The 26973-nt window shown below is 51.0% G+C and overlaps 12 protein-coding genes across 12 annotated transcripts; 9 read left to right on the plus strand and 3 right to left on the minus strand.

Annotated features, from left to right (window-relative positions):
• Positions 1 to 262: 262 nt before the first annotated feature.
• Positions 263 to 1753, plus strand: N7533_002982 (alpha-mannosyltransferase; the record flags this gene model as incomplete). Its single annotated transcript, XM_057099632.1, has 1 exon — positions 263 to 1753. The coding sequence occupies one exon, from the start codon at positions 263 to 265 to the stop codon at positions 1751 to 1753; it is 1491 nt and encodes a 496-aa protein (XP_056964768.1).
• Positions 1754 to 2206: 453 nt separating this feature from the next.
• N7533_002983 (uncharacterized protein) lies at positions 2207 to 2643 on the minus strand (the record flags this gene model as incomplete). The annotated part of the gene is made up of 2 exons (XM_057099633.1): positions 2207 to 2308; positions 2374 to 2643. 2 exons carry the CDS (start codon positions 2641 to 2643, stop codon positions 2207 to 2209), a joined length of 372 nt encoding a protein of 123 aa, XP_056964769.1.
• Positions 2644 to 3610: 967 nt separating this feature from the next.
• On the plus strand, positions 3611 to 4345 carry N7533_002984 (uncharacterized protein; the record flags this gene model as incomplete). Its single annotated transcript, XM_057099634.1, has 1 exon — positions 3611 to 4345. The coding sequence occupies one exon, from the start codon at positions 3611 to 3613 to the stop codon at positions 4343 to 4345; it is 735 nt and encodes a 244-aa protein (XP_056964770.1).
• Positions 4346 to 4848: 503 nt separating this feature from the next.
• On the plus strand, positions 4849 to 5821 carry N7533_002985 (protein-transporting protein BCP1; the record flags this gene model as incomplete). The annotated part of the gene is made up of 4 exons (XM_057099635.1): positions 4849 to 4923; positions 4981 to 5031; positions 5091 to 5219; positions 5276 to 5821. 4 exons carry the CDS (start codon positions 4849 to 4851, stop codon positions 5819 to 5821), a joined length of 801 nt encoding a protein of 266 aa, XP_056964771.1.
• A 205-nt stretch (positions 5822 to 6026) lies between these two features.
• On the minus strand, positions 6027 to 7043 carry N7533_002986 (chorismate mutase ARO7; the record flags this gene model as incomplete). The annotated part of the gene is made up of 3 exons (XM_057099636.1): positions 6027 to 6104; positions 6185 to 6836; positions 6973 to 7043. The coding sequence occupies 3 exons, from the start codon at positions 7041 to 7043 to the stop codon at positions 6027 to 6029; spliced, it is 801 nt and encodes a 266-aa protein (XP_056964772.1).
• Positions 7044 to 7646: 603 nt separating this feature from the next.
• mdv1 (uncharacterized protein) lies at positions 7647 to 9915 on the plus strand (the record flags this gene model as incomplete). Its single annotated transcript, XM_057099637.1, has 5 exons — positions 7647 to 7733; positions 7847 to 8447; positions 8508 to 8720; positions 8776 to 9587; positions 9640 to 9915. The coding sequence occupies 5 exons, from the start codon at positions 7647 to 7649 to the stop codon at positions 9913 to 9915; spliced, it is 1989 nt and encodes a 662-aa protein (XP_056964773.1).
• A 1305-nt stretch (positions 9916 to 11220) lies between these two features.
• N7533_002988 (uncharacterized protein) lies at positions 11221 to 13278 on the plus strand (the record flags this gene model as incomplete). Its single annotated transcript, XM_057099638.1, has 1 exon — positions 11221 to 13278. One exon carries the CDS (start codon positions 11221 to 11223, stop codon positions 13276 to 13278), a length of 2058 nt encoding a protein of 685 aa, XP_056964774.1.
• Positions 13279 to 13934: 656 nt separating this feature from the next.
• Positions 13935 to 15675, plus strand: snf4 (AMP-activated serine/threonine-protein kinase regulatory subunit SNF4; the record flags this gene model as incomplete). The annotated part of the gene is made up of 6 exons (XM_057099639.1): positions 13935 to 14081; positions 14407 to 14579; positions 14661 to 14815; positions 14896 to 15252; positions 15328 to 15437; positions 15493 to 15675. 6 exons carry the CDS (start codon positions 13935 to 13937, stop codon positions 15673 to 15675), a joined length of 1125 nt encoding a protein of 374 aa, XP_056964775.1.
• Positions 15676 to 16193: 518 nt separating this feature from the next.
• N7533_002990 (uncharacterized protein) lies at positions 16194 to 18296 on the plus strand (the record flags this gene model as incomplete). Its single annotated transcript, XM_057099640.1, has 3 exons — positions 16194 to 17274; positions 17326 to 17378; positions 17577 to 18296. The coding sequence occupies 3 exons, from the start codon at positions 16194 to 16196 to the stop codon at positions 18294 to 18296; spliced, it is 1854 nt and encodes a 617-aa protein (XP_056964776.1).
• A 1133-nt stretch (positions 18297 to 19429) lies between these two features.
• atfB (bZIP transcription factor atfB) lies at positions 19430 to 20410 on the plus strand (the record flags this gene model as incomplete). Its single annotated transcript, XM_057099641.1, has 1 exon — positions 19430 to 20410. The coding sequence occupies one exon, from the start codon at positions 19430 to 19432 to the stop codon at positions 20408 to 20410; it is 981 nt and encodes a 326-aa protein (XP_056964777.1).
• A 602-nt stretch (positions 20411 to 21012) lies between these two features.
• On the minus strand, positions 21013 to 22662 carry N7533_002992 (sugar porter family MFS transporter; the record flags this gene model as incomplete). The annotated part of the gene is made up of 2 exons (XM_057099642.1): positions 21013 to 22505; positions 22560 to 22662. The coding sequence occupies 2 exons, from the start codon at positions 22660 to 22662 to the stop codon at positions 21013 to 21015; spliced, it is 1596 nt and encodes a 531-aa protein (XP_056964778.1).
• A 1146-nt stretch (positions 22663 to 23808) lies between these two features.
• N7533_002993 (arylsulfatase) lies at positions 23809 to 25726 on the plus strand (the record flags this gene model as incomplete). The annotated part of the gene is made up of 3 exons (XM_057099643.1): positions 23809 to 23963; positions 24030 to 24226; positions 24282 to 25726. 3 exons carry the CDS (start codon positions 23809 to 23811, stop codon positions 25724 to 25726), a joined length of 1797 nt encoding a protein of 598 aa, XP_056964779.1.
• Positions 25727 to 26973: the final 1247 nt, after the last annotated feature.

The raw sequence follows: 26973 nt of genomic DNA on the forward strand, positions 1-26973 counted from the left end.
GTTTGACACTCTCCATTCTAACACGACACACTGAACATCTGAACACCTGAACACCTGGATACCCACCCTCTCTTTCTCTTCGCTGATCGTCTCAACTCTTACGACTGCGTCGATCGGCGCGCGCCCGTGCGCCATCCGCTCGCTCGAACCCTTCCCCTGTACCTCTGTTCCTGTACTTGTACCGACCTTCTCCGATACAAAGCGCAAAAGCCACCAACCACCTCCTCCTTGGGCCCAGATTCACGTCGCTCGGATTCTCACAATGGGTGCTTTCAGACCAGGCCGAGCGAGGTCCCTGGTCCTCGCCATGCTCGCTCTGATCCTGGTATGCACGGTCTATCTGTATTGGAGTCCGACCAGCGCGTCCTCGACCGTCTCCCTCGTCCCGAGCACTGCCTTCGAGGTACCCTTGGCTGAACGCCAGAAAGATTTCTGGAAAGCCCTCCAACCCATTATCGAGCAACACAACCCAAAGTGTCCCTCGCCAGAGAAACTGGAAGATGCTGGCGGCCTCCACTTTGACCCTACCAAAGACCAACCTCGGCCTGATCTGACCCGGATGAGCGAGGAGAATGTGAAATCAATGGAGCTTGCCCATGCGGCCTTCCTGGAAGATGTTAAGAATGCCGACAAAGACCTCAAGCCTGTTCATACACCTGGCAAGCGGGGGTTGGTGTCAACCGCTGGTGCGACCTACCTTCCAGTCTTCGTCTCCTCACTCCGCATGCTCCGCCGAGCGGGGTCAACATTACCGGTGGAAGTATTTATGAAAGATGCCGGGGAATACGAGAAGCGGGTATGCAGTGAAGTGCTTCCCATGCTCAATGCTCAATGCTTAGTATTGGGTGACGTCGTGGGCAAAAGCGTTATCGAGCATTATCAGCTGAAAATCTTCGCCGTGCTTTTCTCCTCCTTCGAGGAAATCGTTTGGATGGACGCGGACTGCTTCCCACTGGGAAAACCGGAGGATCTACTCGACTCGGAACCCTTCAAATCCAATGGGCTAGTGACCTGGCCAGACTTCTGGGCTTCCTCCGCGTCTCCTTTATACTACAAAATCTCGCGTCAAGAAGTGACACCCATGACAGCGCGCCAATCTTCTGAAACCGGGATATTCTTGGTCTCGAAGAAGACACACATGCTTCCGCTTCTGCTCGCCGCTTATTATAATTTTTACGGCCCATCCCACTACTTCCGGCTCTTAAGCCAGGGTGGTCCGGGAGAAGGCGACAAGGAGACGTTTCTACAAGCTGCAACCGCAGCCGGTGCCTCGTTCTATGCTGTCAGTGAGAGAGTACAGGCGATTGGTCATGCGACTAAAGACGGTCTGTCTGGCTCTGCAATGGCTCAGTCAGATCCCCGCCAAGACTTTGCGCTCACTACAAAAGACCAGTGGCGAACCAAAGACCCAGCGGTGGCCCCGCCTCCGCCTATCTTCTTCATTCATGCCAACTATCCCAAATTCAATCCAGGAGACAACGTCTTCGGTTCAAATTGGGAAACATCGCCTACCCTAAAGCAAGACGGGTCTGATGGACGGGCATGGACTGCCCCTCCGGAAACACTCAAGCGATTTGGTTACGACGTGGAGAGAGCCTACTGGGAAGAAATTAAATGGGTGACTTGCCATCTCGAAGGCTCTTTCAAGTCGTGGGAGCACAAAGCTGGCCTTTGCGTGAGAGTTGAGGAATACTGGCATAACGTCTTTGCCGAAACGCACACTGATGACCCGAAGTTCACCCAAGATGCCTAATCGGATCGAGGCCCTTTTCAATATCCGTGGTTCATTGCTGCCTCGCACATATTCTCCCATTGTTCCGCCAGTTATTACAACACTGCCGGTTCTAACCCGCTACGTTGCATGATAATGCATACTTATCTGTACTGCACCTTTACGAACTTGATTGAGCGTTATATCACTGTACAACAACCATTTGGCCCTGACTTTGCCGTCCGATTTCTACTGCATATAAGAGCATTAATACAAGGAACGATTTATGATAGGACTACGTCTGTGCAACTATTTTTTTATCACAACTCTCGGTACTGAAACGCTTCATTTGAGACTTTTCCTCGCCGTCAAGGCGAGATTTAAGTGGTGTTTCGTCATATCGTACATAGGTTATATCCCCCCCATATCCCGCTATATCACAAGGCACCAATGCCAGGGGTATTATGATAATTGATGACTGCGTGGTGGTATACTTTATTTCTTGATACCCTTCTCACGAAGGCGCTGCTCATCCTCGGCCTGGAGCTCGGCATCGATCTGGGCGCCCTTGGATGGCTTGTTGCCGTGCATCTTGGCCTGAAGAAACCGTTAGCCTGGAACTTAATTCTCACAAGACGATGCATATTAGGTATATTTCTTACCGGCTTTGTGGGGTCTTGCTTGCTGAGCTCGGCCTCGGGGTTTTGGACGTTGTTGTGGTGGTGGGAAGGGTCACCCTTGCCCTCCTGCGAGGCAAGCTTGTTGGCAATAGAACGCTGGTCCTTGGAGTCCAGGTTCTTGTGGCTGCCCTTCTGGCCCTCGTTGTGACGCTCGGGCTGGTTGGCGGACATGGGGGCGTTGCGCTGGTCGCCAGCTTCATAAGTAGCGGCGTGGCCGACGCTGGATTGACCGGCTCCGTGCATACCAGACATTATTGTTGATTAAGGTGGTGAGTTCGGATTTTTTCAAAGAAAAAAATAGTGGAAATTGAGGTTCTTAGACAGAAGAAGGAAGGTTTTTTGAGTGAAGATATTTTATCGAAAGGGATCAGAACCAGGCTGGTCTTATACTTCGCCCGGATATCTGGTGTGATGTCATGCTGTAATCACTGAGATCATAGCTGTGGGGCGAGGTTACAAATTGTTGGAAAAACCAGCATGGCCGTGAGCAATCGATCGTGTATGTGCTGGACCCTTCTTCGATTGCTGGGGCTCTTACATCAGAGGAGAGAAGATCAAGGCAGAGTCTGGTGGGTTGCACTGACGATGTGCCAGAAAATGTACAATGCCCTATACCTTAGGGTAGACTTTCATGCTTCACGGACTAGTTCCCGCCCCACTGCGCCTCCCGCCGACCTTATGTGATATAATACACCTCCCAACTGCTTAATTGCAGGGATTTCGTGCTTAATCATCCTATCTCTAATTCTACCGTATTCTTTATGATGAGGATTCTGCATCTTCTGCAATTTTATGTTTTCAGTATCTAAAATGTATCATACCGTTCAAGTTGTTGCGGCTCAAGCGGGCCCTGAGAGTTGCAGCCCACCGCTTCCGAATTGAGGCGCGACAAATTCAAGTCAGTCATATCCTCTTTGGCAATCTCGTATAAGCCTCGTTCAGTCTCCTCCCAGTGTCGTACCCACGGCATTGAGGTCCAGGTCCCCCAATCGGGCCTCAATGCTGCACAGAATCACAGTGGTCGCCGCGACCCACTCCGGCCATCGGAGTCGATTCTGCACTCTGCAGCTGTAAGCTCGCCATCCCTCCATATCGCCGGTTTCTTCTCTTGACAGCGGGTTCCGAATAAACAACTCATATCTAATCCCACACACCAGCCCATCTCTTATTCACCAGATATTCTCGCGATCCTTATCGGCAATTCACCACTTGCCGCACAATGAGTTCATCCGCCCCCGCATCAGCAGAAGTGCAGCCCCGCTTCCACCAGCTCTTTGCCGAGCTGGAAAAGCGATTCCAATCAACCAGCTTGGGCGAGGATAAATGGTACATTCTCGCCACCTCCACACTGGTAGCGAGTCCGGACCCAGAACGCGCAGACCAGCTGTATCAATACATCTGTTCTCAGCCGGGCTACTCAACCTCCCCGGCACGACAAGCCTTAGTCCGGCGTCTGCGGGAAGCCCTCATCAAATCAGTCCCAATTGTCGGCGTCTGCAAACCCATCGAGGCAATTCTATCCATCAGCAAAGTCGAGCGGGAAGAGGACAAGGATTACACCTTCACCCGCGAGGGATGGCAATGTGACCAGGCAAACCACGACCGCGGCGCGGAATGGATGCAGAAATTATATTCGCGCAACACGACAGGTACACTGAATCTGTTCAATGCGCATAAGGATTTCTCCTGGTTGTCGGAGGAAATCACGTATGGCCTCTTCCTTTCTGATCGCCAGGTTCTGGATGATGTTGATACGCAGCTGGTTGTGTTGCCGGGCATTATGAGCCAGAATCTGCCGAATGAGACTCATTGGCATATTCGTGGTACGAGGCGCTTGGGACTGCCTAAGGAAGAGGTTCAGGTTATCTGGGACTGTGTGCAGCTGGTTGCGCAGTTCTTTGAGATTAAGTTGAATAAGGTACCCACTGTTGAGCAGGTGGAATATGATGTTTAGATAGATCTAGTGTATAGACAAAATTTGGCGAGGCGCAACTTCAAGTTGCAATCGAACCTATACAAGGTTGTCACTTCTCAGCCAGTGCCACCTGGGGAGTGCCAACTTGAATGCCACTTGACAGGGCCCAGGCAGTAGAAGATTTCAAACTTGAGGCTAGCCCTCCAGGGCTAGAGTATATATATTTGCGTTCCAATCAAGGGCTGGCAAGTTTGAAAAGTCCCTACTATCGAAATTTCCAACAATCCATTGTATATAAACACCTGGGAAGATTATGCTTCAAACCGATTCCAATGAATTAAAAACATTTTCGAAAAAGCGTGCTTCCATAGCTACAATGGAACAGTAGGGCGAGCTGGCATGGAGGACGCTGACCTCACTGATAACGATAAGAAAAAACTTTCGAAAGCGGCCGAGAGCAACGGCGCCGGGTTGTGGAGTGACTTCACATCTTCAACTTCTCTCCGCTTAGGCAATTTATTCACTTGGAATATCAGAACACAATGGTCAAGCGCAAGCAAGATCTCGGCGATGTGTCCATGGGCGGCACCAATGCCCAGGACTCCGACTCCGACTCTGTGCGAACTCCCCCACCTTGGACAACTCAGCTGCGAACAGCGTCTAACTTCCTATAGGACATTGACATGGTCAATGTTGATTTCGAGTGGTTTGACCCGCAGCCCGCCGTCGATTTCCACGGTATTAAAAATCTCCTCTCCGCCAACTCTTCGATAATGACGCCCAGATCTTCGATCTGTCCGCACTGGCCGACCTGATTCTGTCGCAGCCAACGCTGGGCTCGACCGTCAAGACGGATGGCAACGAGTCGGACCCATATGCGTTTTTGTCAATTATCAATTTACAGGAGCACAAGGTAAGCTTTCAATGTGCATTGCTCCGGTGCCAAGCATAAGCTAACAAGCGACACAGGACAAGCCCGTTATTCAGGACCTGATCAAATACATCAAAACCAAGGCCGCCGCCAACCCCTCCCTCGCTGCTCTAAACGAGCTCCTTTCCCAGAAAACCGTCCCATCTATCGGCCTGGTTCTCACCGAGCGTGTGATCAACATGCCGGGACAAATTGTTCCGCCCATGTACAATATGCTTCTGGAAGAAATGGCCTGGGCGATCCAGGACAAAGAACCTTACTCCTTCACACACTACCTGATTATCTCGAGGGGATACGAGGAGGTCGAGTCCAAGCTTGATATCCAGGAATCGCGCCCGCAGAAGAAATCCAAGAAGGGATCCAAGGAGAACCCGCACTATTTCTTCCACCCCGAGGATGAGGTGCTGCAGCGCCACGCACTGTGCTCGGGCACACTCGAGTTTACGCACCAACAGGATGACGGCCACTCCGACTCCAAGCGAGCGTTCCAGGAACTTGGTATCCGGACCAATGGCAGTTTGATCCTTATCGACGGCGCTCAGTTCGAGCCGGCCGTGAAGGCAGTGGGAGAGTATCTGTCTTGAGTCTGGATTGGACAAAATAATACTAAATGAGAGGTCATCATTTCAATTCATGTCCGATTTACGAACTATTCTATGCGTTGGATTCTTTTTCTTTTGGATTCTTTAGTACATTTCCCCCTCTGTATGCCAGCAGCATGAAATATATAGATATCACCAAAAGAACCAAAGGTTCATAACTTCATGTCAATAAGCCTCCCCTCTATTTCTACTCCCATTGCGTACCCTTGAGACGTTGCATCAGGTACTCGACCTCAACCACCTTTGTGAGAGGAATGACGCATTCCTATCGAAAAAAAAAGTCAGCAATAGCTCCTCCAAAGAAGCAACGGGGGTCCGAGGATCTTATTCTCTCGTTTCTCTCACCTTGTACATGGCCACCACCGCCTCAGCGTTGATCTTCTGCCCCTTCTCATCCGGGAAAGCAGGATCCGTGCCATAAGTCTTAGCCTTGAGCCCCAAGCGCTCAAGAACCTTCTGCTCAACCTTGGAATCGGTAATAGCGGCATCAATACCAGCCCGATCCTCAGCCTTGATCAACCGAACAAAAGTCTCCGGGTCCTTCTGGAACTTTGACTCGGCGACGAACTTGCCAAAGTGGATGCGGCGCGAGAGCGCCTGCAGACAGGCGACATCGCATGTGGCCGCAGAGCCGTAGTTCTCCTGTGTCTCGCCGCGGTCCTCGCGTCCAAACTGGGTACACACGGCGGGCAGGACTTCGCGCACGTAGCGGTCCTTGATGACATCGTTGACATTCACGTCATTGTCGTGGAGGATGCGGGGGTATTGCAGTGGCTGCAGGATTGGCTCCTCCAGCACGTTGGGAAAGAAGGGGTATTCATCGGGTGATTGGAAACGGCGGAATCGTGACTGTATGCGTTCCTGTTCGCTGAGCATGTAGTCCATTAGGCTCAGGTTGCTGTTTGGGATTTTTACGCCGCCGGAGACATAGACGGTTTTATTGAGGGGGAATTGGACTCGTTCGATGAAGTGGAAGGTGATGGTGTCCTCGAGCCGACTGGAGGCCTGGAATGTTAGTAGCGGTTCTCATAGTGTTGCGGTTTGCTGGAAGCTCGAAGTGCCTGTGGTTCATGGCGGGGGTGCGGCGGGGGGTTTGTGCTGGGGGGAGAGTTGAAGGGGTTGGAGACGCTCACATCAGCTGGAAGCGGATATTGGCGAGGTCCAATGCCTTGGAGGCATCGGATAAGTCAATGGCGGTATCCATGGCTTGAGGAGTGGTGAGTTGAAGAGAGGAAGAGCTGCCGAAGTCGGAGACGATTAGTTTTCTACTTGAAGGGCGGGTTTCCAAGAATTTATTGGAAGGGGAGGTTGACTATGGGGGATGGAGTAGTGCGAACAAATCAGCGGTATTCTTCGCTTTTGGATCCTGGTCTGGGGTAGCGACAGCTTATTTTATGTACAAGGAATATCATTTAGTTTATATGTGATGTAGTGTTTGCTGGTGAGTCCGCCTCCTGCAGGTAGTCGGTACATGATGAGTACCGAGGCCAGTGCATGGGAGAGAGAACAGCTACTTGTACCGAACCGGTATAGGAAACCATAGGCACAAGCACCTTGCAGCCTAGTCGTTAGTCTCCAGCAGGTGCATACGAATACAATTGACTCGTCAATTTAGCGGACAGGTTGTTGTGTGAAGCTGAAACTAGAGCTGAAACTAAAAGAAAAGGTGTGAAAAGAGTGTCCGGGCGCCCGTAGCCGGGGAACGCGGTAAAGCCTGCGCGTGACGATTATCTCTCCTGCAACCTCCGAATCTCCCACCTTTTCAACCGCGCATGGGCCTTGGTTGAACCCAAGAATCTCTCCGGCTATGGAGAACAACCACCGCCGTGATGACTCGCCCACTGGGTTGTCCGATATCGAAGAAGGCGAAGGCCTCTTGGGCACCGGCCTCACGGTATGCCCTCTCTCTCTCTCTCTTTGCTTTTTCCGGTTTACTCTTTTGGGGGTCTCAACGAGAGGACCCCTCCATTCGATCCTGCAAGCTGACCATGATGCGCTACGGAATAGACCCGGCATATTGAAGCATTTGGGCGAAAAGTCACCTCGACCGCTGGCCATTTGATGGGTCCCGCGGAGCAAGGTCACGGCACCCATTTTCATAATGCGATGACGGACATCCACCGCGAGCTGCGCCGGCCGGCAGCGCAACGTAAAGTCTTCGCTCTAACCCAGACGACCCCGACCGACCTCGTGCGATCCAAGCTCTCGACCGCGGAAATCCAATCGCGAGCCGTTTCCTCGCTCCCGGACGACCTTCTCGATAACCTCCCCGAGGACCAAAGCTCTTACTCCCTATTCCAGGGCTTCCAGGCTTCCCTCCCCGAAGATGAACGTACGCATAAGAAACACCGAAGACGTACCTCCAAGGGGGGCAAGTTGTTGAAGGACAGCGAGAAAGGTGGACTTTTGACAGCTGGCCCGGCCGGTCTGAAGGAAGAGCGGAAAGTGCTGAATAGGCGTCTAGAGCTGATGGGTGTGCGCAAGAACATGTGCAGCGCTGAAATTCACGAGATCGATAACAAGATTGCCAACTTGCACAAAATGCGCCAGATCGTTCTAGACCGATTAGCCGGCCTAGAGATGGACGAGGCGTCGTTAGAACACGAAGGTGGGTTTCTTCTTTCTGAGGTTCTGTCGATGAGAGCTCTCTCTGAACTAATGAATGCAGTTACGGAAATCGACAACAAGTTAGAGGACATGCAAGAAGAAGAAGAACCCGTCGATGACTCTGCTACCGCCGAAACGCCAAAGTCCTCAGAAACCCAGGATGATACCATCGGATCTTCCGATGACCCGGCCATGGATGCTTCATTCATGTCCGAATCGATCTACGAGAAACTTCCCACTCCATCACCAAGGAGCTTGCGGCATCGCTCGATACGTATGAACTACAATACTCAATTGCGGACTACTTTATGACTGACCCGGGCTCTTAGGTAAACGATCGATGCCAATTCTTCACGAGCATTTTGCTCCTGGTTCTTTAATTAAAGAAATAGAAGCCCACACAGATATGATCACAGCAATTGACTTTGACTATCCATTTGGCACAATGGTCAGTGCAGCGTTAGACGATACAGTGCGAGTTTGGGACATGAACGTCGGTCGATGCTCAGGCCAGTTGGAGGGACACAACGCTTCGGTTCGGTGCTTGCAAGTGGAAGATAACATCGTCGCGACGGGATCTATGGATGCGTCAGTTAGATTGTGGGATCTGAGCCGCGCTCGACCCACGACGCGAGATGGTCGCCTTAACAAGCATGAGCGCGATACTGAAGATGCCGAAACACACACTACCCCGGTGCCCCCTTCATCAAACCTGGAAGACTGCCATGTCTTTACGCTTGATGCACATGTCGATGAGGTGACTGCTCTTCACTTTAAGGGTAACACTCTCATTTCTGGATCCGCGGACAAGACATTGCGGCAATGGGATCTGGTCAAGGGACGTTGTGTTCAGACTTTGGATGTCATGTGGGCAGCTGCCCAGGCATCCTCATCCTCCATGACAAACGACAGCAGCTGGCGCCCAACCGGCCGCACACCCGATGCATCTGCAGACTTCGTTGGAGCAGTGCAATGCTTTGATGCAGCTCTGGCCTGCGGTACTGCCGACGGTATGGTTCGCCTGTGGGACCTTCGGAGTGGCCAAGTTCACAGAAGCCTTGTGGGTCACACTGGTCCGGTCACATGTCTGCAGTTCGATGATATGCACCTAGTGACGGGAAGTCTTGATCGCAGTATTCGGGTAAGTCTTTTTGTCTCATATTCAAATATTGAACGATGCTAACCTTGGATAGATTTGGGATCTGCGAATGGGCTCAATCTACGACGCCTATGCCTATGATAAACCCATCACCAGCATGATGTTTGACTCGAAACGCATCGTTGCTGCTGCGGGTGAAAACGTTGTCAAGGTTTACGACAAGGCTGACGCCCACCATTGGGATTGCGGGCCTGGTGTCGGTCTCGACGAGGAAGGACCTCTTCCCGCAACGGTTGAACGTGTTCGACTCAAGGATGGATATCTTGTTGAGGGCCGCAAAGATGGTACACTGGCCGCTTGGACCTGCTGAACAAATAAACCCGAATTCTAACCACCTTCACCACTTACACCGATATAACCCTCCTCCTCCCCACCTCTCCCCATTGTCTCTTTGTCTGAGGATTCCCCACCAACCCCTCACTTCCTACTCGCTTTGTACAGTATTGCATCCTATGTCTAGAGTTGGATACAGCGTCCGACCCATCTGGAGTGGCAGGACCATGATATCGAATTTTTTCTTCTGTACGGACAGTAGATCCAATTCAAATTCATTCTTTGGCATTGTGAGGTCAACCCAGTTGTAGTAGTTGCAGATGTAACAAGTCACTCTAAAACTGGCTTTCACATAGTAGCAGTCTGAAGTAGAGGTAATCGAAGCAGAGACATCAAAGCGACAAAGAAAGGCGCTCAATGAAGCTTCCTGTGGAGGGAGGGTCGAGAACCTTCACCGAGGTCAACCTTGGAACCTTCACTGTTTCTTGCTCCTTTTCGAATTTACATTCTTTTAAAACTCCCTCCCCCAGTTTTGTTTTCTCAGTCCATCTACAACACCAAGACGAGTGGACTGATTCTCATTCTACCTCAACAGGTGACGGGCAAACGATCGACAATCGTCCAATTGTTGCGGCTCCACCCCCTTCCCAGCTTAGCCCGCAGTCACGTTCCGTCGCGCGTCTGCGCGTCTCAACTCTTGCAAACTTTGGGGTCGCCATCGACAATTGAGACCAGCAACGCCACGCATTACATTAAATCCTGCTCGGTTCCGTTTTCGACGCATCCTTGTTACTGTCAAACCCCGCAACCCGGGGTCCTTTTCTTGTGACGCCCTTGATCGTCTGCTCTGTGCCCCGTCCACTGACTATACCTCCCCACCACAACCGCCTCATTCACGCCTAGACTGGTGTTTGACTTTCCAGCATCCCGAAATCTTGACTTACAGTCGGAGCCTAATTTTTTTTTTCTTTATCTTTTAAAAAAAGATTGGTTTTGGCGATTCATCCCGTTCATCCTAGGGCTGCTTACACTGGAACGACCTCGTGTAAGTCTTTTTTTTGTGTTTCTGTTTCTGTTCCTAATTCTGTTCCTTTGTCCTTCCCATGTCTTTGAAATGTGTCACATTCATTGTTTTCATTATTTGCCTGCGAAAACATGTCCTGATATCTCCCGGGCATGACCCTTCAATGTCTACTTTCCCACCCCTAGCATCTATCCCATCTGCAGGTACCCACCTATCTGCTTTCCCGGACTCAACCTGACACTCTGCGATTCACCTGTTTTCTGCCAATTTGCTATTTTCATTCCAATTTTGTCTCAGTGCTGAAAGAATACATGTAGCATGTCTAAACGCGCTACGGCGGGCCGGGGCCCCGGGTCTCCTCAACGGCCGTTTGAAACACTACTGGACTTTTCGAATGGCCCTGTTTTACCGCCGGTGGCTGTTGGAACATCTCACAATTATGGCGCCACGGGGCCGACGGCATTGCCAAAAGAAGCAGCACATGATCCGATCCAGGATGTCATGGGCATGGTTAAAAGGATCAACACTGGTCTTGACGATAGTGAACAGCGAATATCTCTCTCAAGAACTGGCTCAGTGGTGCCTTCCAGAAGCGGTTCGACCCATAACAGTCGGCGAACCAAGCGAGAACCTACGCCGGACGACCAACTTTTCCGTACGCTACGAGAAGCAACCGAGTCACCCGGCAGAGAAGTGCATTCTGACAGGACACCGACTCCGCCTATCCCACGAGCAGTCTCGACAGATTCAAGTCCCGATATGCCGCCACCCAGACGCAAGAACAGCTTAATATCTGTTATCACGAACTCTCCGATGTATCCGAAGCCGCTGCGACAGTTAACGAACTTCTTTTCTCGTGAGGAACCTGATAATGGTACTCCGCATCGTCACAGCTCGGTTGACAATGCCTCCGAAGTATCATTTGAGTTGGAGCGCACAATTCATGATGGCGAGCTGCAACGTACGCGACCAAGGGACCATGGCTCGAATCTTTCCAAGGCTCCTCGACGGCCCTCCGGTGTGCAGATCCAACCGACGATTGAAGAAGAGGATGAACCGAGTTCTGTGCTGGCTGACCAGTCCGAATTTGTCAACCCTGCGGATCAAACATGGACTGCCGAAGCAAGGACCGTTTTCCCATCTCGTTTCCAATCCGCTCCTCGCTCGGAGTCACTATCAGATGAACCAAATCTGGCAGAGCCCCAGCAATGGGATTCATCCTCAGGCTCCGAGAGCCGCATACGAGACTCTATGCGTGTAATTTCTGAAGCGACATTGAATGGCGTTGACTGGATTGCCACCAATTGGATTAAAACCGCAGGTTTTCTGCTGATTTCCTTGCTTCTTTTCGGCGCCTATCAGACAAATATTTGTGACACCGTTCGCTTATTTGTCCCCCCTGGTGAATATTCGAACATTCCTTCAAATGGAACCGACCCAGCAACTATCCGTGAGATCCGAAGTCGACTGTCGGACATGAATAGCCAGATATCATCATTATCGAAGGAGATGAGATCTTCTCGATCGGAACAAGAGGGCCTGACAGTGCACCCCACCAATATGCCATATAACGCTCCATTCCATTCCCTGGACCTCCAAGTCAACTTTCTTTCCCCGTCAAACGGAGCCATGGTCGATCCACGCATTACTTCACCCTCGGCTAGCGAAAGCACTGTCAAGCGAACCTCCCCTCTAAGGAAGCTCCTCAGGAGCCTCAATCCGTTTTCTTCAGACGATACAATGAAATCAGTACACGAGCAGCTAGCTGCACTATTGCCCTGGGAGGAGGCCGGTGATTGCTGGTGCAGCGTGAAGGAAACCCAGCTCGCGGTTTTTCTGGGTCGTGCTATCGTGCCGGAAGAACTAGTGATCGAGCATATCCCAATGACGGCAACTTTGGATCCCACATCAGCACCAAAGATCGTCGAGATGTGGGCACAGTTTGTTGTCGTCAATTCGGGTTCAGGCGATGATGAAGAATACGGGTCTGACTTTGACTGGAAGTCCCCTTACGGCAGTGGAAAGAACCAACGTCAATCCAAAAAACCCAGACCAGCAAAGAAGCAAGGACTTGGAGATTTCAACCTACCTGGAGCAAACTCGCTTTCTGAAGTCCTCATGAGTGCCTTGAAGAGATCAAACCCGCATTCTGAGCCGGAGGACTATTCGGACGATCCTCTCCTCGGACCCAACTTCTACCGAATCGGCCGGTTTTATTACGATATTAAGGAACTCAACTATAGACAGGCCTTTGCCCTGTCGCCGATCATCGACATTCCAACCATTCGTGTGGACAAGGTCGTCTTGCGCGTCAAGGATAATTGGGGCTCGGATCAAACCTGCCTTTATCGATTTAAGCTCCACGGGCATTCTTGAGTTAAGGTGTCACCAAGCTTCCTACCTCTGGCGTTTCCACTTACGACATTTTCTTGCTCTATTTATTCCCTTTCTTTTTGATTTGTTGGATGCTCAATCGGAGTCAGATGAAACATTGATTTCTCTTCTTTCTTTTTTCTGCGGCGCAATGATACCTTGCATTTGGCGAGTAGCAGGAGGCGTTCCAGGGGTCGGCTTTTATAGTCTAGATGCAAATATGAACTTACAAATTATTCTGTCACGCAGCAAAGTCTACATATCTTTTCCAACATTCTTGACTAGTAACAGTAAATTATTCCCATAGTATATGCACAAGGCGTTTGCAAGTGGAGGACGAGTATGGAATAAAGTAGTTTTTCTTTTAAAAACAAGGAAAATCCTAATAATTCAAGGTATTGAGTATGTCACTAGGCAGGATCCCGTATACACACGCCACCCGCCCGAGGCATCAGCCCCAAGCCCCGAGCGGGGGGACGAGCAGGCGCATTTCTGTTTTTCGTGCCTCGCATTGTCCCCATGATTACTATTCGCAGTAGGAAAAAAACAGAGAGAAAACGACCAGAAGAGTTGTAGATACCAAATGCTCCTGGGGGCGAACCTTTCTCCTCGTTCCATTCTCCTTTCCCCAGCACTCCACCACCACCCCACTTCCGGTCATGACGAAGGCGGACACTCGGCCTCACCTCTCCCGGCCCTTCACCTCCCTCGGTCACGCGCCCTTCGTGCAGCCATCCTCGTACCTTCGGCCTCCAATGACCTCCCACCCTGAGAGACCAGTTGATCTGGAAGAGCGACAGGGCCTGGTAAGTTGGTGACTTTCTTTTTTTCCCTTTTCGATTCCCCCGCGCCATTGGTCGACCCCTCCATATTTGGCGGATGTGAGAGAGTGAGGGAGATAGTGAGAGAGATCGGAATCGAGAGACCCAGAAGCCAAGGAGAGAGAATCAACCCTCTTGTCCCTCCCTAGTCGCTTCTTTTTCAATAAGGATCTGACCGGGGAACGAGACAAGCCGGGGCATACGGCCCAGGTTGTGTGATCGAACGGGGTTCCGGAATTGCAAACCTCTCCCCCGTTCGTGGCGGGTGACCAGCTCGCATCCAGATCTTGACTAACGCGGCGTCAAACAGCGTGCCATTCGCAACTTCTTGAAGGTTCGCACTAGTTACGATGTCCTCCCCTTAAGCTTCCGCCTCATTATATTCGACACCTCGCTTTCCGTGAAGGAGAGCTTGAATATTCTCATCCAAAATGGCAAGTCGCTTTCGGACCCTTCCCCCTCTCTCCTGCGTGATGGCTCTACGTGAGCTGAGGAAGGCGGATACGCGCGCGATCAAAAGCAAAAAGCAAAGAGACACTGGCTGACTGAAGCGTAATCGGGAAGTACAGGCATCGTTTCAGCCCCGCTGTGGGACTCCAAGGCCTCGAAGTTCGCAGGTCTCCTGACCACCTCCGACTACATCAACGTGATTCAATATTATTTCCAAAATCCCGCCGCCCTAGGAGAAATCGATCAGTTCCGACTCGATAGCCTTCGCGGTATGTAGCGCCATTCCCGCGCTCCTCTTCTCATTTCGGCCTATTATCAATCCAAGCTGACCAAATCCGGGCGGGTACAGAGGTCGAAAAAGCATTGGGCGTTGCGCCTCCTGAGACTGTCTCTATCGACCCCGAGCGTCCTCTTTACGAAGCATGCCGGCGCATGCTTGAATCGCGCGCGCGTCGTATTCCCCTCGTCACCAACGACAGCCAAACCGATAGATCCCATGTGCTCAGTGTTATAACGCAGTATCGCATTTTGAAGTTCGTCGCCGTCAATGTCAGCGATACACAGAAATTGCGCCGCCCGTTGGGAGAGTTGCTATTGGGTACCTATGATAATATAGCAACGGCGTCTATGGACACCCCCGTCATCGACGTGATTCATATTCTGGTCGAGCGGAGTATATCCAGCGTGCCAATCTTGAATTCCGAAGGTATACTATATAATCTTTCTGCGGTTTTTCTTTTCACAGTGAGGATTTTTCATGATTTAACATTTCTTCTACTAGGCGTCGTATACAATGTTTTCGAGTCGGTTGATGTGATTGCCTTGATTCGAGGTGGTGTTTACGATGATTTGAGTTTGACGGTTGGAGAGGTGCTAAAGAAGCGATCACCGGTATGTTGAAACATGTCATTGTTCAACAGGCAGTGGTACTAATATGTGGATACAGGAATTCCCGGGTATTTACACGTGCTCACTCAATGACGGACTGGATACGATCTTCGATACGATTCGCAAATCCCGCGTCCACCGTTTGGTAGTTGTGGATGAGTGGTTCAAGCTTAAGGGAGTCATCACATTGAGTGATATCCTCCATTACATTCTCCTTGAAGGAGAAAATGACGAAGCATGATTGGGAGCGAGAGCGAGTTAAAGTCCTCCCACCCATTTTATACATACTCTTTTTGAATTGCATGAAACCGGCGTTCTCTGTTTTGCGTGATCTTGGACGGATATCCTTGACATTTGGGGCTGAATTTGCAAAGGTAATATGTTCCCTTTTAAAGGGCTTGAGAAAGATCGAGCCATGGCGCAATCGGGGGCAGAATTATAGATTTCCTTCCAATGCTGTATATCTTGTAGATGCCAATGCTTACCTACTAGTAGTCGTACTAGTACCGTGACTCTATAGAGTAGTAAGTCATCCTCCGCTCCTGCCAATTTTGGAATCTTCATAAGGCGTTTTCGCTTCGTGCCTTCCCAAAGTCCCCAAACAAACACTCCCTTGTCCACCACTACTTCTACTATGAACAGTCTCCCGTGTCTTCATTCTTCTCTACACACATATTACCTCTATTTCTTATTGATCCTTCCTGAGTTCGACTCCCTCTGCATCGCTAGAATTGAGCTTTGGATAAATTTTCACATTAAATGGCATCTCTTCTACTGATCTTGGGCCTGTCTAGATCGGACGAAAACCCCCCGCGATCTCGTCTCACCTGGCATCGTCGTCGTCGTACAGAGACCACTGCACCTCCACCGTATCAGGCAGAAGCAGACATTGTACCAGATATTCCCGACCCGACAGTTCGTGATGCTGGGTCAGAGCCCACGAGCGAGACCGTGGAAGAGAGCCCTACTACTACCCAGCACGACGAGGACGCACTGGCAGATGACGAGGCCAGCGAGCCTTCTAGTCACGCGTCCACTACCCAAGAGGCTGCTGGAAAGAGCACCGCGTCGAGTCTCTCTCGAACTCGTGGCTCTAACCCTCTGAAGAGCATCATTACCCGCTTCCGCTACAGCAAATCCAGCAAACCCAATGAACAAAACGAGAGCTCGGAGCCAGCCCAACCAACCCATCATCCAGCAGAGAGTGAGGGATCAGAAGCCCCGACCCGCCTTCCAGGTGCCTTCTCTCCTCTATCTCGGAACCCACCCTCTGCCGGCTCGGAGGCTACAGAGCAGCAGCGAACCGTTAGTGGTCAAACTGCTGAAACACAGGACTCGGAAAATACCAGTGCAACAGTGCACCGGCACTCTTCTCAGCTCAGGACCCCGGTTTTGGAATTGCAGCAAGATTGCTTCTCGCCAGCTTTCTTCTCAGACTATGGGCCAGAGGCCAGTCACTTTGCCGAAGGATCAGATCCCATCGAGGAAGGGATGCCTCAGGCAAATGCGCGTGCGCCTTCAAAGCGTTCTTCAAAGCGCTCCTCAACGCGCTCCTCGAACCAGTCTCCCAAGCATATCTCCAAGCGATCTTCGAAGCAGCCCTCGCATGAGCAAAACAACGAGAGTGGATCCACTAGTATGCAGCCCACTTCACAGCCTCCTCCTAAAGATCAGAGCGTGTTCAGCTCCCGCCATACATCTAATGCCAGCTACGCGAGTCGAGCTTGTCTACTTGATCCCGTGAGGGCAATTAGAGGATTCAATTTGCTTTCGGAGCAGTACAACCTCCAACTCAAGCTCGTTGAAGAAGCTCTAGCATATTTTGTTGGATTTGATGAATGTAAGCAAATTTGAACTTCGAAGTATGAATTAGCTAACAACTGCTACAAAGTTACGCCAGCGGCAAACAAGGCAGACCAAGACCACGTTCAAAACCGAAATCTGGTAATCCGTCGTATTCGCCCAGTGCAATCCAACATGGAGATTGTCGCTCAGCAATCAGTGCCCGGGCCATCAGTGACAAAATTGCGACGATCGAAGACATTCGCAAACCTGTCTCGCCAAAAGAAGCCGATGACTGCCCTCCAGGGAAAGTCTCTGGAATCTATGTCTCGCCTTGGCGGACATAGCTATCTCGTCTAGGGGTCGAGACTAATTCCTGGGCCTTTGAAATTACCAGCATGCTTTGTGGCGATGATTCTGTACCTGCGAAAATATGGTCACAACACCAACGGTCTATTTAATGAGGGCGACGCCCGAGGTGCCAATCGTCTGTACGACTACTTTGCCAGTCACGTATTGGACGCAGAGAAGGAAGACTCCAAAATTGCGATAACCATGCGAACGATCGCAATGCCGTATTGGGAGGGAGAGTCAAGCTCGGAACAAACATTGACAGAGGGTCTTACATTCCAAGCACTCTTGACGGGGCTGCCAGACGGGCTCCTCGGCTCTGTTCAACTCTTCGAGGCTCTTCAGACCATCTACGATGCCGACATAGTTGCGCCTATCCCAGCTACTCCAAGAATCCAACTCATCACTTTTGCCATTATTGCATTGACCAGCGAAATGCAGCGGGCTCTGCTCTGCGCTACCTTTGGGTTATTAGTCCGGCTTGGTCAAGCATCGGATGCAGACCGGTCTGTTTTGCCTGCCGGGACTCCACTCCGACGAGTGGCGGGTCCGCAAAATCTAGATTATTTTGCACGGGCTTTTGCACCGACTCTGCTTGGATATCGGCACCTGCGAGATAACCCCGAGGAGGCCGGGTATCTTGCTATCGTGCGGCTACTGATGGAGAACTGGCAAGGCGTGAACCGACAGTTGCGGGATTGGGCTGCAGGGGTAAAGCAGCAAGAGTGAAGGTTTACTGATGTGTTGTGGGGTGTTTTCGGGAATGTATTCTTTTTGTTTTTAGTGCAACTGGAATGAGGATGGATGTGGTGTGATGTGCATGTATAGTTTAACCCTCTTGTTTTCTTTTTTTGGTTGTATACATTATACCGGGCCCACTTTGATGATGGGCCCACGCATTGGCTGTTTCTATTGGACGGCTTGAGTTCCCGAATTCACTTATTCTTCCCTGAATTGAGAGCTTCTTTGTATTGAGGTTTTTCATTTATAGGGCAAATTCAGAAGCTATTCAATAGACTAGGTAATAGGTAAGAGGGAGTCGTCAAGAGCCATCAGATTAGGTACCTAGTTGGGGGTGATTCTACATAGTAATAAATTGGATGATAGTTTAACCCTAGGGTATTTCTCCTCTTGCTCGGCAGTAGATACTCTTTTATTTGTTTGTAAACCCCTCTCCCCCTCCCTTTCCCTTTCCCCACTGGCAACCCCCCCTGGTCTTGTCGTAGTCAGCTCCAGGATGATGTCAAGGACTGCAGAAAGTTCATTGTGCCAGGGCTGACCATAGCACTGCGTTTGTCTTTCCCTCCCCCCGCTGTTCTGGCATGGCTCTTGCAACTACTTTGACTCTCATCCTGGTCTGTTCCACAGACACTTCACCTCACGCTGCACGCGCATTCGCCCGGATCTGCTGGACCGCTGGAAGTTCTGTCCGACCGTGGCTCCAATCGGTCGACCGACACCTGGGCCTCTTCTCTTCAGGCACCGGCCGGCCTCGCATCCGTGGTTCTTGACTGCTGAACCCCAACAGGCATCGCACCTTTGCTGGTCTTGACGCCCGAGACTTTGGTGTTGTGGTCGGTGTTTCCATGTCTGCAGGTTGTACCTGGTCCATTCACTCTCGAGAGAAAGAGAGCAGAAGAGCCAGAGCCAGAGGCAGAAGCAACCAGCAGAGGGAATCGAAAACCAGAGACACAGACACAAACACAGACCAAAGACCAAAGATCAAAGACCAAAGACCAAAAACCAAAGACCAGAACAGAAACGCAGCTCCTCCGACGCCCAAAAAAGCACAGATTCACACGAATTAAGTTGCGGCGCCTTCCTCTCGCACCTGCAAATTACCTTTCAATTGAACCTCCAAAATGTCTACCAGCAACCTCAACCCTTCCATCGCCCATCACGGTCTCCCTCACGTTGGCACGTCAGCTTTCCCGACTACCAACGCTCTCACTGGCGATTTTCTAGGTCTTCCTATCCCCGACGACGATCAGCTTTGGGGCCTTAGCCCAGTCTCTCCTGCTATGGGTACCGGATGGGATGCCAAAGCAGAGGCCGCGGCCTTTGCCAGCTCAGCTTTGGAACGAGACTTGAAGAACGCTCAGGTCCGCAACGGCCAGCCTACACCTCCACCTTATGATGAGCAACACCTGCGCGATTCCTCCAGCTTGGATATCGAAAGTGCCAGTCGTCGACGTCGAGCCCGCGAATGCAATACGGCCCTAGATAGTCTGAGCCCCGAGCTGGATGAAAATCCATACCAGGAGCGCGCAAAGCGGGCGAAATTTCTTGAGCGCAACCGTCTGGCAGCAAGCAAGTGTCGACAGAAAAAGAAGGAACACACGCAGCGGCTCGAATTCAGGTTCAAAGAACAGTCCGAAAAGAAAGACGGCCTTGTGTCGGAAATTGCCCGACTACGCTCCGACCTCCTCCACCTGAAGAACGAAGTTCTGAAGCATGCCCAGTGCGGCGATGAACCCATCAAGCTGCATCTCGCGCATATGGTCAAGAAAATCACCGATACCGACGGCCGCCCTTCAGTGCCCCCGGAGCCCATGGCGGAGGTTGCTGAGAATATTCCCACTTCCTCATCCGATAGCCCTCCTACCCCGATTGCGGTGCTTCCAACCGCGACTCATGCTTCTGTTGCGGTCCAGAGTTCCTCGGTCTTGTCCTTTGGCTTTGATGACCCGATGCAATTAGAGCCTGCTGTAGTCGCTCCGGTTTTCGCCGCAGATTCCTTGGAGCAGCAACTGCGTCGGGACTCAGAGACGACTATGGTGTCGGAATCGTCGTACGCCTTTTCAACAGATGACGCATTCGAGGACCTTATCAACGTATCTTGATATGATGGGATCAGCGTTACAAGGCCCTCTCGCGTGATACAAGGTTTGCTTCTCGTTGATGGTGAGCAATTAATTGAGGCTGGGAGGCAGCCGGCCTGCTAGGACTTGAATTGTGGTCCTTTCTTCTTCTTATCCTTCTTACTTTTATCTTATTTCTCTCTCCCTTTCTTCAGACACAAAATTTACCCATGTCTTTGTTTTTCAGCTGGAGGGTGTTTGGCGTTAGTGTGTCTATTGGGTTGGAACTATGGAGCAGGCTTCTTACCCATGCTACTAGTGTGCCTGTTCATTCCTCTCGCTTGTTTTGAATGCCATGCTGTTATGTCCTTGAGCATTGGCAGGGCTTTGCTGTTTAGGAGGTGGCTCGGAGGCTCGTTATTTTTACTCAGTGGATAGGATAGGAGTCCGAGTGTAACTTGGTCAGTGAATGACACAGATGCAATGCATCCAATAGTATGCTTTGAACTTGAATCTCTCTACATGTAACAGTTCTATACCCTATCGGGGCCCTTTTATGCCGAGATCTAGTAAAAGTTTCATATACCTCCCACTGAGTAGACGACTTTGCGTTGTCCTTTGAAGGTCGTTATAGTGGCTATACATCAATCCCGCCTAGCGGTCGACTCAACATGTGTATGCCCATGCTTGGACTGGTCCGATTTGGCCGTGATCACGGAATCGTTGCGATCCAGGAACTGCTCTGGGCTGTTCAAGTTCTCACGGCCATCCGAGCCGCTCGTTTCGTCGAAGACATCGCCTTTCCAACCATGTTCCGCATCGGGGTCCACCCCATCGAACATTTCATTTATCTCCTCCAATGTCTTGCCCGCTGTCTCCTTAAGACAGAAGAACGTAAATGCAACGATGAAAATATCCAGAACACCAAAAAGTAAGAAAGTGCCCCACCCAATCCCTTCCATGATGTATGGCGTGGAGAAGCTCCACACAAAATTAAAGAGCCACTGCGAACCCACGCCGAACGCCACACCCGGCTCGCGGATACGCGTGGGGAAGATCTCGCTTGTACACGGCCAGGGCAGAGGACCCCAGCTGAAGTTATACGCGATTATATCGAGGTATATCAGAGCCAAGGTGGCGATACCCGCGGAAGAAATCACCCCATCTTGCGGCGGGTAATTCTTGACCACACCTGCCGTAGCAAGCATACACACTGCCATGAACGACGCCCCCATTGCCAGCACGGGACGCCGTCCGAAGCGATCGGACATGAAAAGCACGAATATCAGACAAGCGGCAACTTTGATAGCGCCGAATATACCAGTCAATAGAAGATTTTTATCGCCGGGCCCAACGAGCAACGAGAAGAACTGCGGACCGAAATACGCCAACGCCGTCGAACCAGTCGACTGCTGTGCGAGAAAGATCCCTGCACCTATCAGTAAGCGATGCATGTTCGGGCCCTCTAGGAGCTCGCGCAAACGGAAACCAGCCGTGGCGTGTCGCTCCTCTTCAAGACCGCGGCACATCTCGTTGAACTCCTCATTCACGGCTTCGCTGTCTCCCGCCCGGATCCAGACAAGACTGCGCCATGCATCGTCTGTTTTCCCGTGCGCCAGTAGCCAGCGCACGCTCTCGTCGAGCGAGAGCATTCCTACTCCCATCAGGAATCCCGGGACAAGTTGTAGACCGATTGGTAGCTGCCACTGCCTGGAGGTAGCTGGCATAGCCTTGACGCCATAATCAATCCAGTAAGAGGCCAGAATACCGATCGTATAAGTGAGCTGATAGCAGGAGCCGAGCTGGCCTCGAATTTCCTTGGGGCTCATCTCAGACATATAGATCGGGATAACGGTTGCCGAACCACCAACGCCAAGACCACAGATGACCCGCCCGACGTAGAAGACCGGCAGCGAGTGTGTGTCGATGACTTCCAGCACGACGCCAAGACAGAAGACGACTGAGCAGGCCATCATTGCTATCCTCCGTCCCCACCGGTTTGTCACGGGCCATATCAGGAAACACCCCGCCAATGCGCCGGCTTGCTGGATACCCACGGCGATGGCGCTAACGCGGGTTTCTTGCTCGGAGGTGATGCCGAAGGACTTCTGGAACGAAGCGAAGGTCAGGACCCCACCTGGGAGAATTAGTTATAGCTTCAATGGCAGCGGTCTTGCTTGATAAGATATACCAATGACGCCCGAGTCGTATCCGAATAAAGCTCCGCCGCAACAGAGTACAGCGGCCAGCCAGTATGTGCGCCATCGGGCTTTTGACAGTCGCAGAGATTCCATCGCGTGGAATTGATCCTCCGACTGTAATTGAGTGGAGCCGAGGTCCGATTGCTGGGGTAGCTTGGTGTACGATGTCAAGGTGGTATTGAATAAATTGTTCCACCAGCAGGACAGATGAGTCCGGGCAACACTAAGGACGGATTCAGGGGAAGGTGTGGTCGCGGGGGGGTCTTGTTATAGAAGGGATTACATGGCTGGACATGTTGCGGAGAAGAGGAGGAAGAAGAGGTCATGGAGGCGATCGTCGAGAAGAGTGAACCGGGCAGTTCATGGAGAGGATGGCTGTTTTGGGGAGTTGGTTGTTTCCGGATCGGCGTGTCTTATGTCATGGACTGCCGACGGCCGACCCTCCGATACTGAGGAAGCATCACGCCATGCAGTCGATCAGGTACGATGAAAGACGAGGACGAGGTACATCTGGCTTCTGATTACACTGCAGCTTTATCCATCGGAGTTATTCTTCGTGAATAGGGTAAACTCTGGAGATTGCAATATACTACGGGGTAGATACCCTTGATACCACCCTGTAATCCGTTTAGAGCTCTATCTACTCAGGTGAGGATATTCAAAGCACCTACTAGCGAAAGACCGGTTCTATTCCTTCTACGGAGTACTGTGTCCATGAATAGTTTTTGACACAATATACCTAATTAGTCGATCTACATACTGTAGACACACAAAGTTATCGGACATGCAAGTAATCAATACTGGATGTGACCAAAGTAACCGATCCAAATTGCGGGGAAATAGCTTCCCCCGCATGTAACAAAACAGCCGATTACCACAGTGCTGTGAAAGATGGATTCGACTCCACTCTGGAGGAAATCCACTGGAGCCGATGGCCGATTAGCGATTGATCCCAGCCGAGCACGAAATGTGGATTCGCGATGGCGAGGAGCGAGGGGCGATCTAGGACAAGGGGTATGTCTATGCCTATGGCACAGAGGATCGGCCTTGAGGCCGAGTGCTACTGTAAGTGCTTGTTCCGACGCTATAAGACTGCATATGCACGTCTACCCCCTCCTCACTTTTCTCCCCCTCCATTGCTTCCAGTCCTTTGTCGAACTCCGTTCTGAGCCATTGACCGGAGAATAAACTCGTCTCCATCTCCTTCGACTCCTCTACTTGCTTCCTCGGTCCCTCACCATGGCCAAACGCCCCAACTTCCTCGTTGTCGTTGCCGACGATCTCGGCTTCTCCGACGTGGGCTGTTTTGGAGGCGAGATTCGCACCCCCAATATCGACCAGATCGCAAAGGAAGGTCTACGATTCACGGATTTCCACGCCGCTGCGGCATGCTCGTAAGTATACACAACTCAGTTCGGTTCTGGAAGTACCCTCCGAAACTGAAAATGCCAACTTTCTAGTCCCACGCGAGCAATGATCATGACCGGTACCGACCACCACATTGCTGGTCTCGGTAATCTTATTGAATGGACCAACATATCTGGTCAGAACGGTCCCAAGGGATCTGCTATGAGTACGGCTCCTCAGCGTGGCATGCCCGGATACGAGGGGTACCTAAATGAACGGGTCGTTGCACTACCGGAGTTACTCCGTGACGGTGGATATCACACAATTATGTCTGGAAAGTGGCATTTAGGTCTAACTCCGGAGAGATCCCCCCCACAAGCGTGGTTTCGTTCGATCTTTCGCCCACCTGCCCGCCTGCTCCAACCACTACGCCTACGAACCCGAGTTGCGAGACAAGGACCAGATCCCGACTTTTATCGAAGCCTCGTATATCGCTCTGCATATGGAAGATGGCGAGTACGTGCGCAAGCTGCCAGATGACTGGTACTCGTCCGATGGTTATGGTGACAAGATGGTCGACTACATACGCGAGTGGAAGGAGAGTGGTGGCAGCGCAGGTCCTGATGGTAATGGTGACCGTCCTTTCTTTGGATATCTGCCTTTCACGGCCCCTCATTGGCCTCTGCAGGCTCCTCGGGAATACATTGATCACTATCGTGGTGTGTATGATGAAGGCCCTGATGTGCTGCGCCAGAAGCGACTGCAACGCCTGAAGGAGCTGGGTATGATCCGAGACGATGTTGAAGCACACCCAGTCAACGCTGAGGAAGTTAAGCCTTGGGATGATTTTACTCCCGATGAGAAGAAGAAGTCCGCAACTGCCATGGAAGTCTTTGCTGGAATGGTGGAATGCATTGATAGTAACGTGGCCAAGGTAGTCGAATATCTGCGCTCGATCGACGAGCTAGACAATACCTTTGTCTGCTTCATGTCCGACAATGGTGCCGAGGGTGCCGCGTACGAGGCCTACCCAATGGTGCAGAACGGCGTGATGCCTCACCTACAGAAGTACTACGATAACAGCCTCGAGAACTTGGGCAACGGTAACTCCTTTATCTGGTATGGTCCGCGTTGGGCGCAGGCTGCTACAGCCCCCTCCCGCCTCTACAAAGCCTACACAACTGAGGGTGGCGTCCGCGTCCCTTTTACATGCCGCTTTCCCAAGAATGTCAACCTCAATCCACAAGGCGTAACACCCGGTGGTATTACCGACCAGTTCGCTACCGTTATGGATCTTGCACCCTCCATCCTGGACATGGCCGGTCTCAAGCACCCGGCCCCGAGCTACCAGGGCCGTGAAGTTGTCTCCATGCGTGGCCGTAGCTTCCACCCCTGGGCCATCGGCGAGTCCGAACGTATCCATCCGAAGGACTTCATCCAAGGCTGGGAAACCTGCGGCCGGGCCGCGCTACGCTGCGCAGACTGGAAAATCGTCTTCATTCCCAAGCCCAAGGGTCCCGAAAAATGGCAACTCTACAACCTCGCCAAGGACCCCGGTGAGATACATGATCTAGCAGATCAGGAGCCTGAGAAGCTGAAAACACTCCTCAAGATGTGGGATCAGTATGTTCTAGAGACTGGTATCATTCCTCTCTGTCCCGATCTGGGAGACTTCTTGGAAGCGACTGAGGCACAAATGCCTGAAAATGCATGGATGGAGTTTGATTACTGGAAAGAAGGTGCGCGCGATACGCCTGAGAAGTTCACTCGTGAGCCTCCTCGATTTCAGCGAACGGTGAAACCATTCTAGGGACTGCATTGGCGATTTTATTGTAACGATACCTCGTTTGATGAATATATGAAAATAGACCTGATTTAGTATATATATTGTGCGGTCTCGTGGAAGTGAACCAGTAAAGGGTTGTAGACAAGAGGAAGTAGATGTGTTCTGATTCTAGAAATACGTTCACTCACCTTAATTTAACCACCTCGTCCCCTGGTCGGCACCACTGAGCGTACATTGGCCGTATTTAACGGCGGCAAGACCAAGCCGCAGGATCAAGCGACAAGAAAAACCAGGAGCCTGATGAAGGTACTAGTAGTATTGATAGCTCTAGGGGCGCAAAGGAAGTAAGTCAAATATTGAGTGGTCATTTGTTACGAAATCGTGGTATCTAGGTACGTCCAAATATTGGTGCTCGATGCAGTGAATCAATGTAGTCAGTACTAGAATTTCTCTGTGACTATGCACCGTGGTCCGCGTTCTTTAGTAGTACATACTAGTAATACATATTTGCATATATTCTATTCTCAACTATATACACGCCAGCATTTGACCTCTTGTGTGTCCTATCCACATGGCCTGTTCTCTTACAAAACAACTCCCTGGGGCTTATTGAAAATCGAAATTCACTTACTCTGGTCATAATGGCCCATTCGCTTATTCCGGTGGTCAAAATTCGGGGCATTGGCCACTATACCGCTGGGCAAAACAAATTAACGACGACATTGCAAATGCTGCTAGCCCAAATTAGGTTGTAATTTTAAATAAATATTTAAATCTAAGACTATCAATTTTGACGAGCTGGAATTAGTGGATACTGGGGGGGGGGAGCTAGGGACTTGAAATGGGCATAAATTGTGAAAATCCAATATTTTGGTAGACATCCTTTGCTGGATGGCTACCTTCCATCTAAAACGGCCGATGGCGCTCAGTGATTGGGTGAAGCCTAAATTAAGAGTATTTCAGATTCAATGGATTTGCTAATAACAACTTTGAGCTCCTGTTTAATGTCTTAATGCTAGTATGTGCCTAGTTGGAAGCATTCTATGCTATAAACATTGATTTGGAAGGCAATGCATTAATATGGGGCATCTACGGAGTACGGAGAACCTAGACACTTTTAATGAAATATCTTCAAGTGATTATCGTAAGGAGTAATTGGGAGCCCCTCGCGATCCATCTGAAAAAAGCGTGCGTATTGGCCACCTCTTTGTGTTACGAAAGGCAACCCGATTTCTGGCCCTGTGCATGGGATCGAGCCGACAAAGCACTAG

This window comes from Penicillium manginii, assembly GCF_028828005.1.
Source record: "Penicillium manginii strain IBT 31320 chromosome Unknown utg000002l:1.0-5564898.0:1.0-5567710.0, whole genome shotgun sequence".
Taxonomy (NCBI): domain Eukaryota; kingdom Fungi; phylum Ascomycota; class Eurotiomycetes; order Eurotiales; family Aspergillaceae; genus Penicillium; species Penicillium manginii.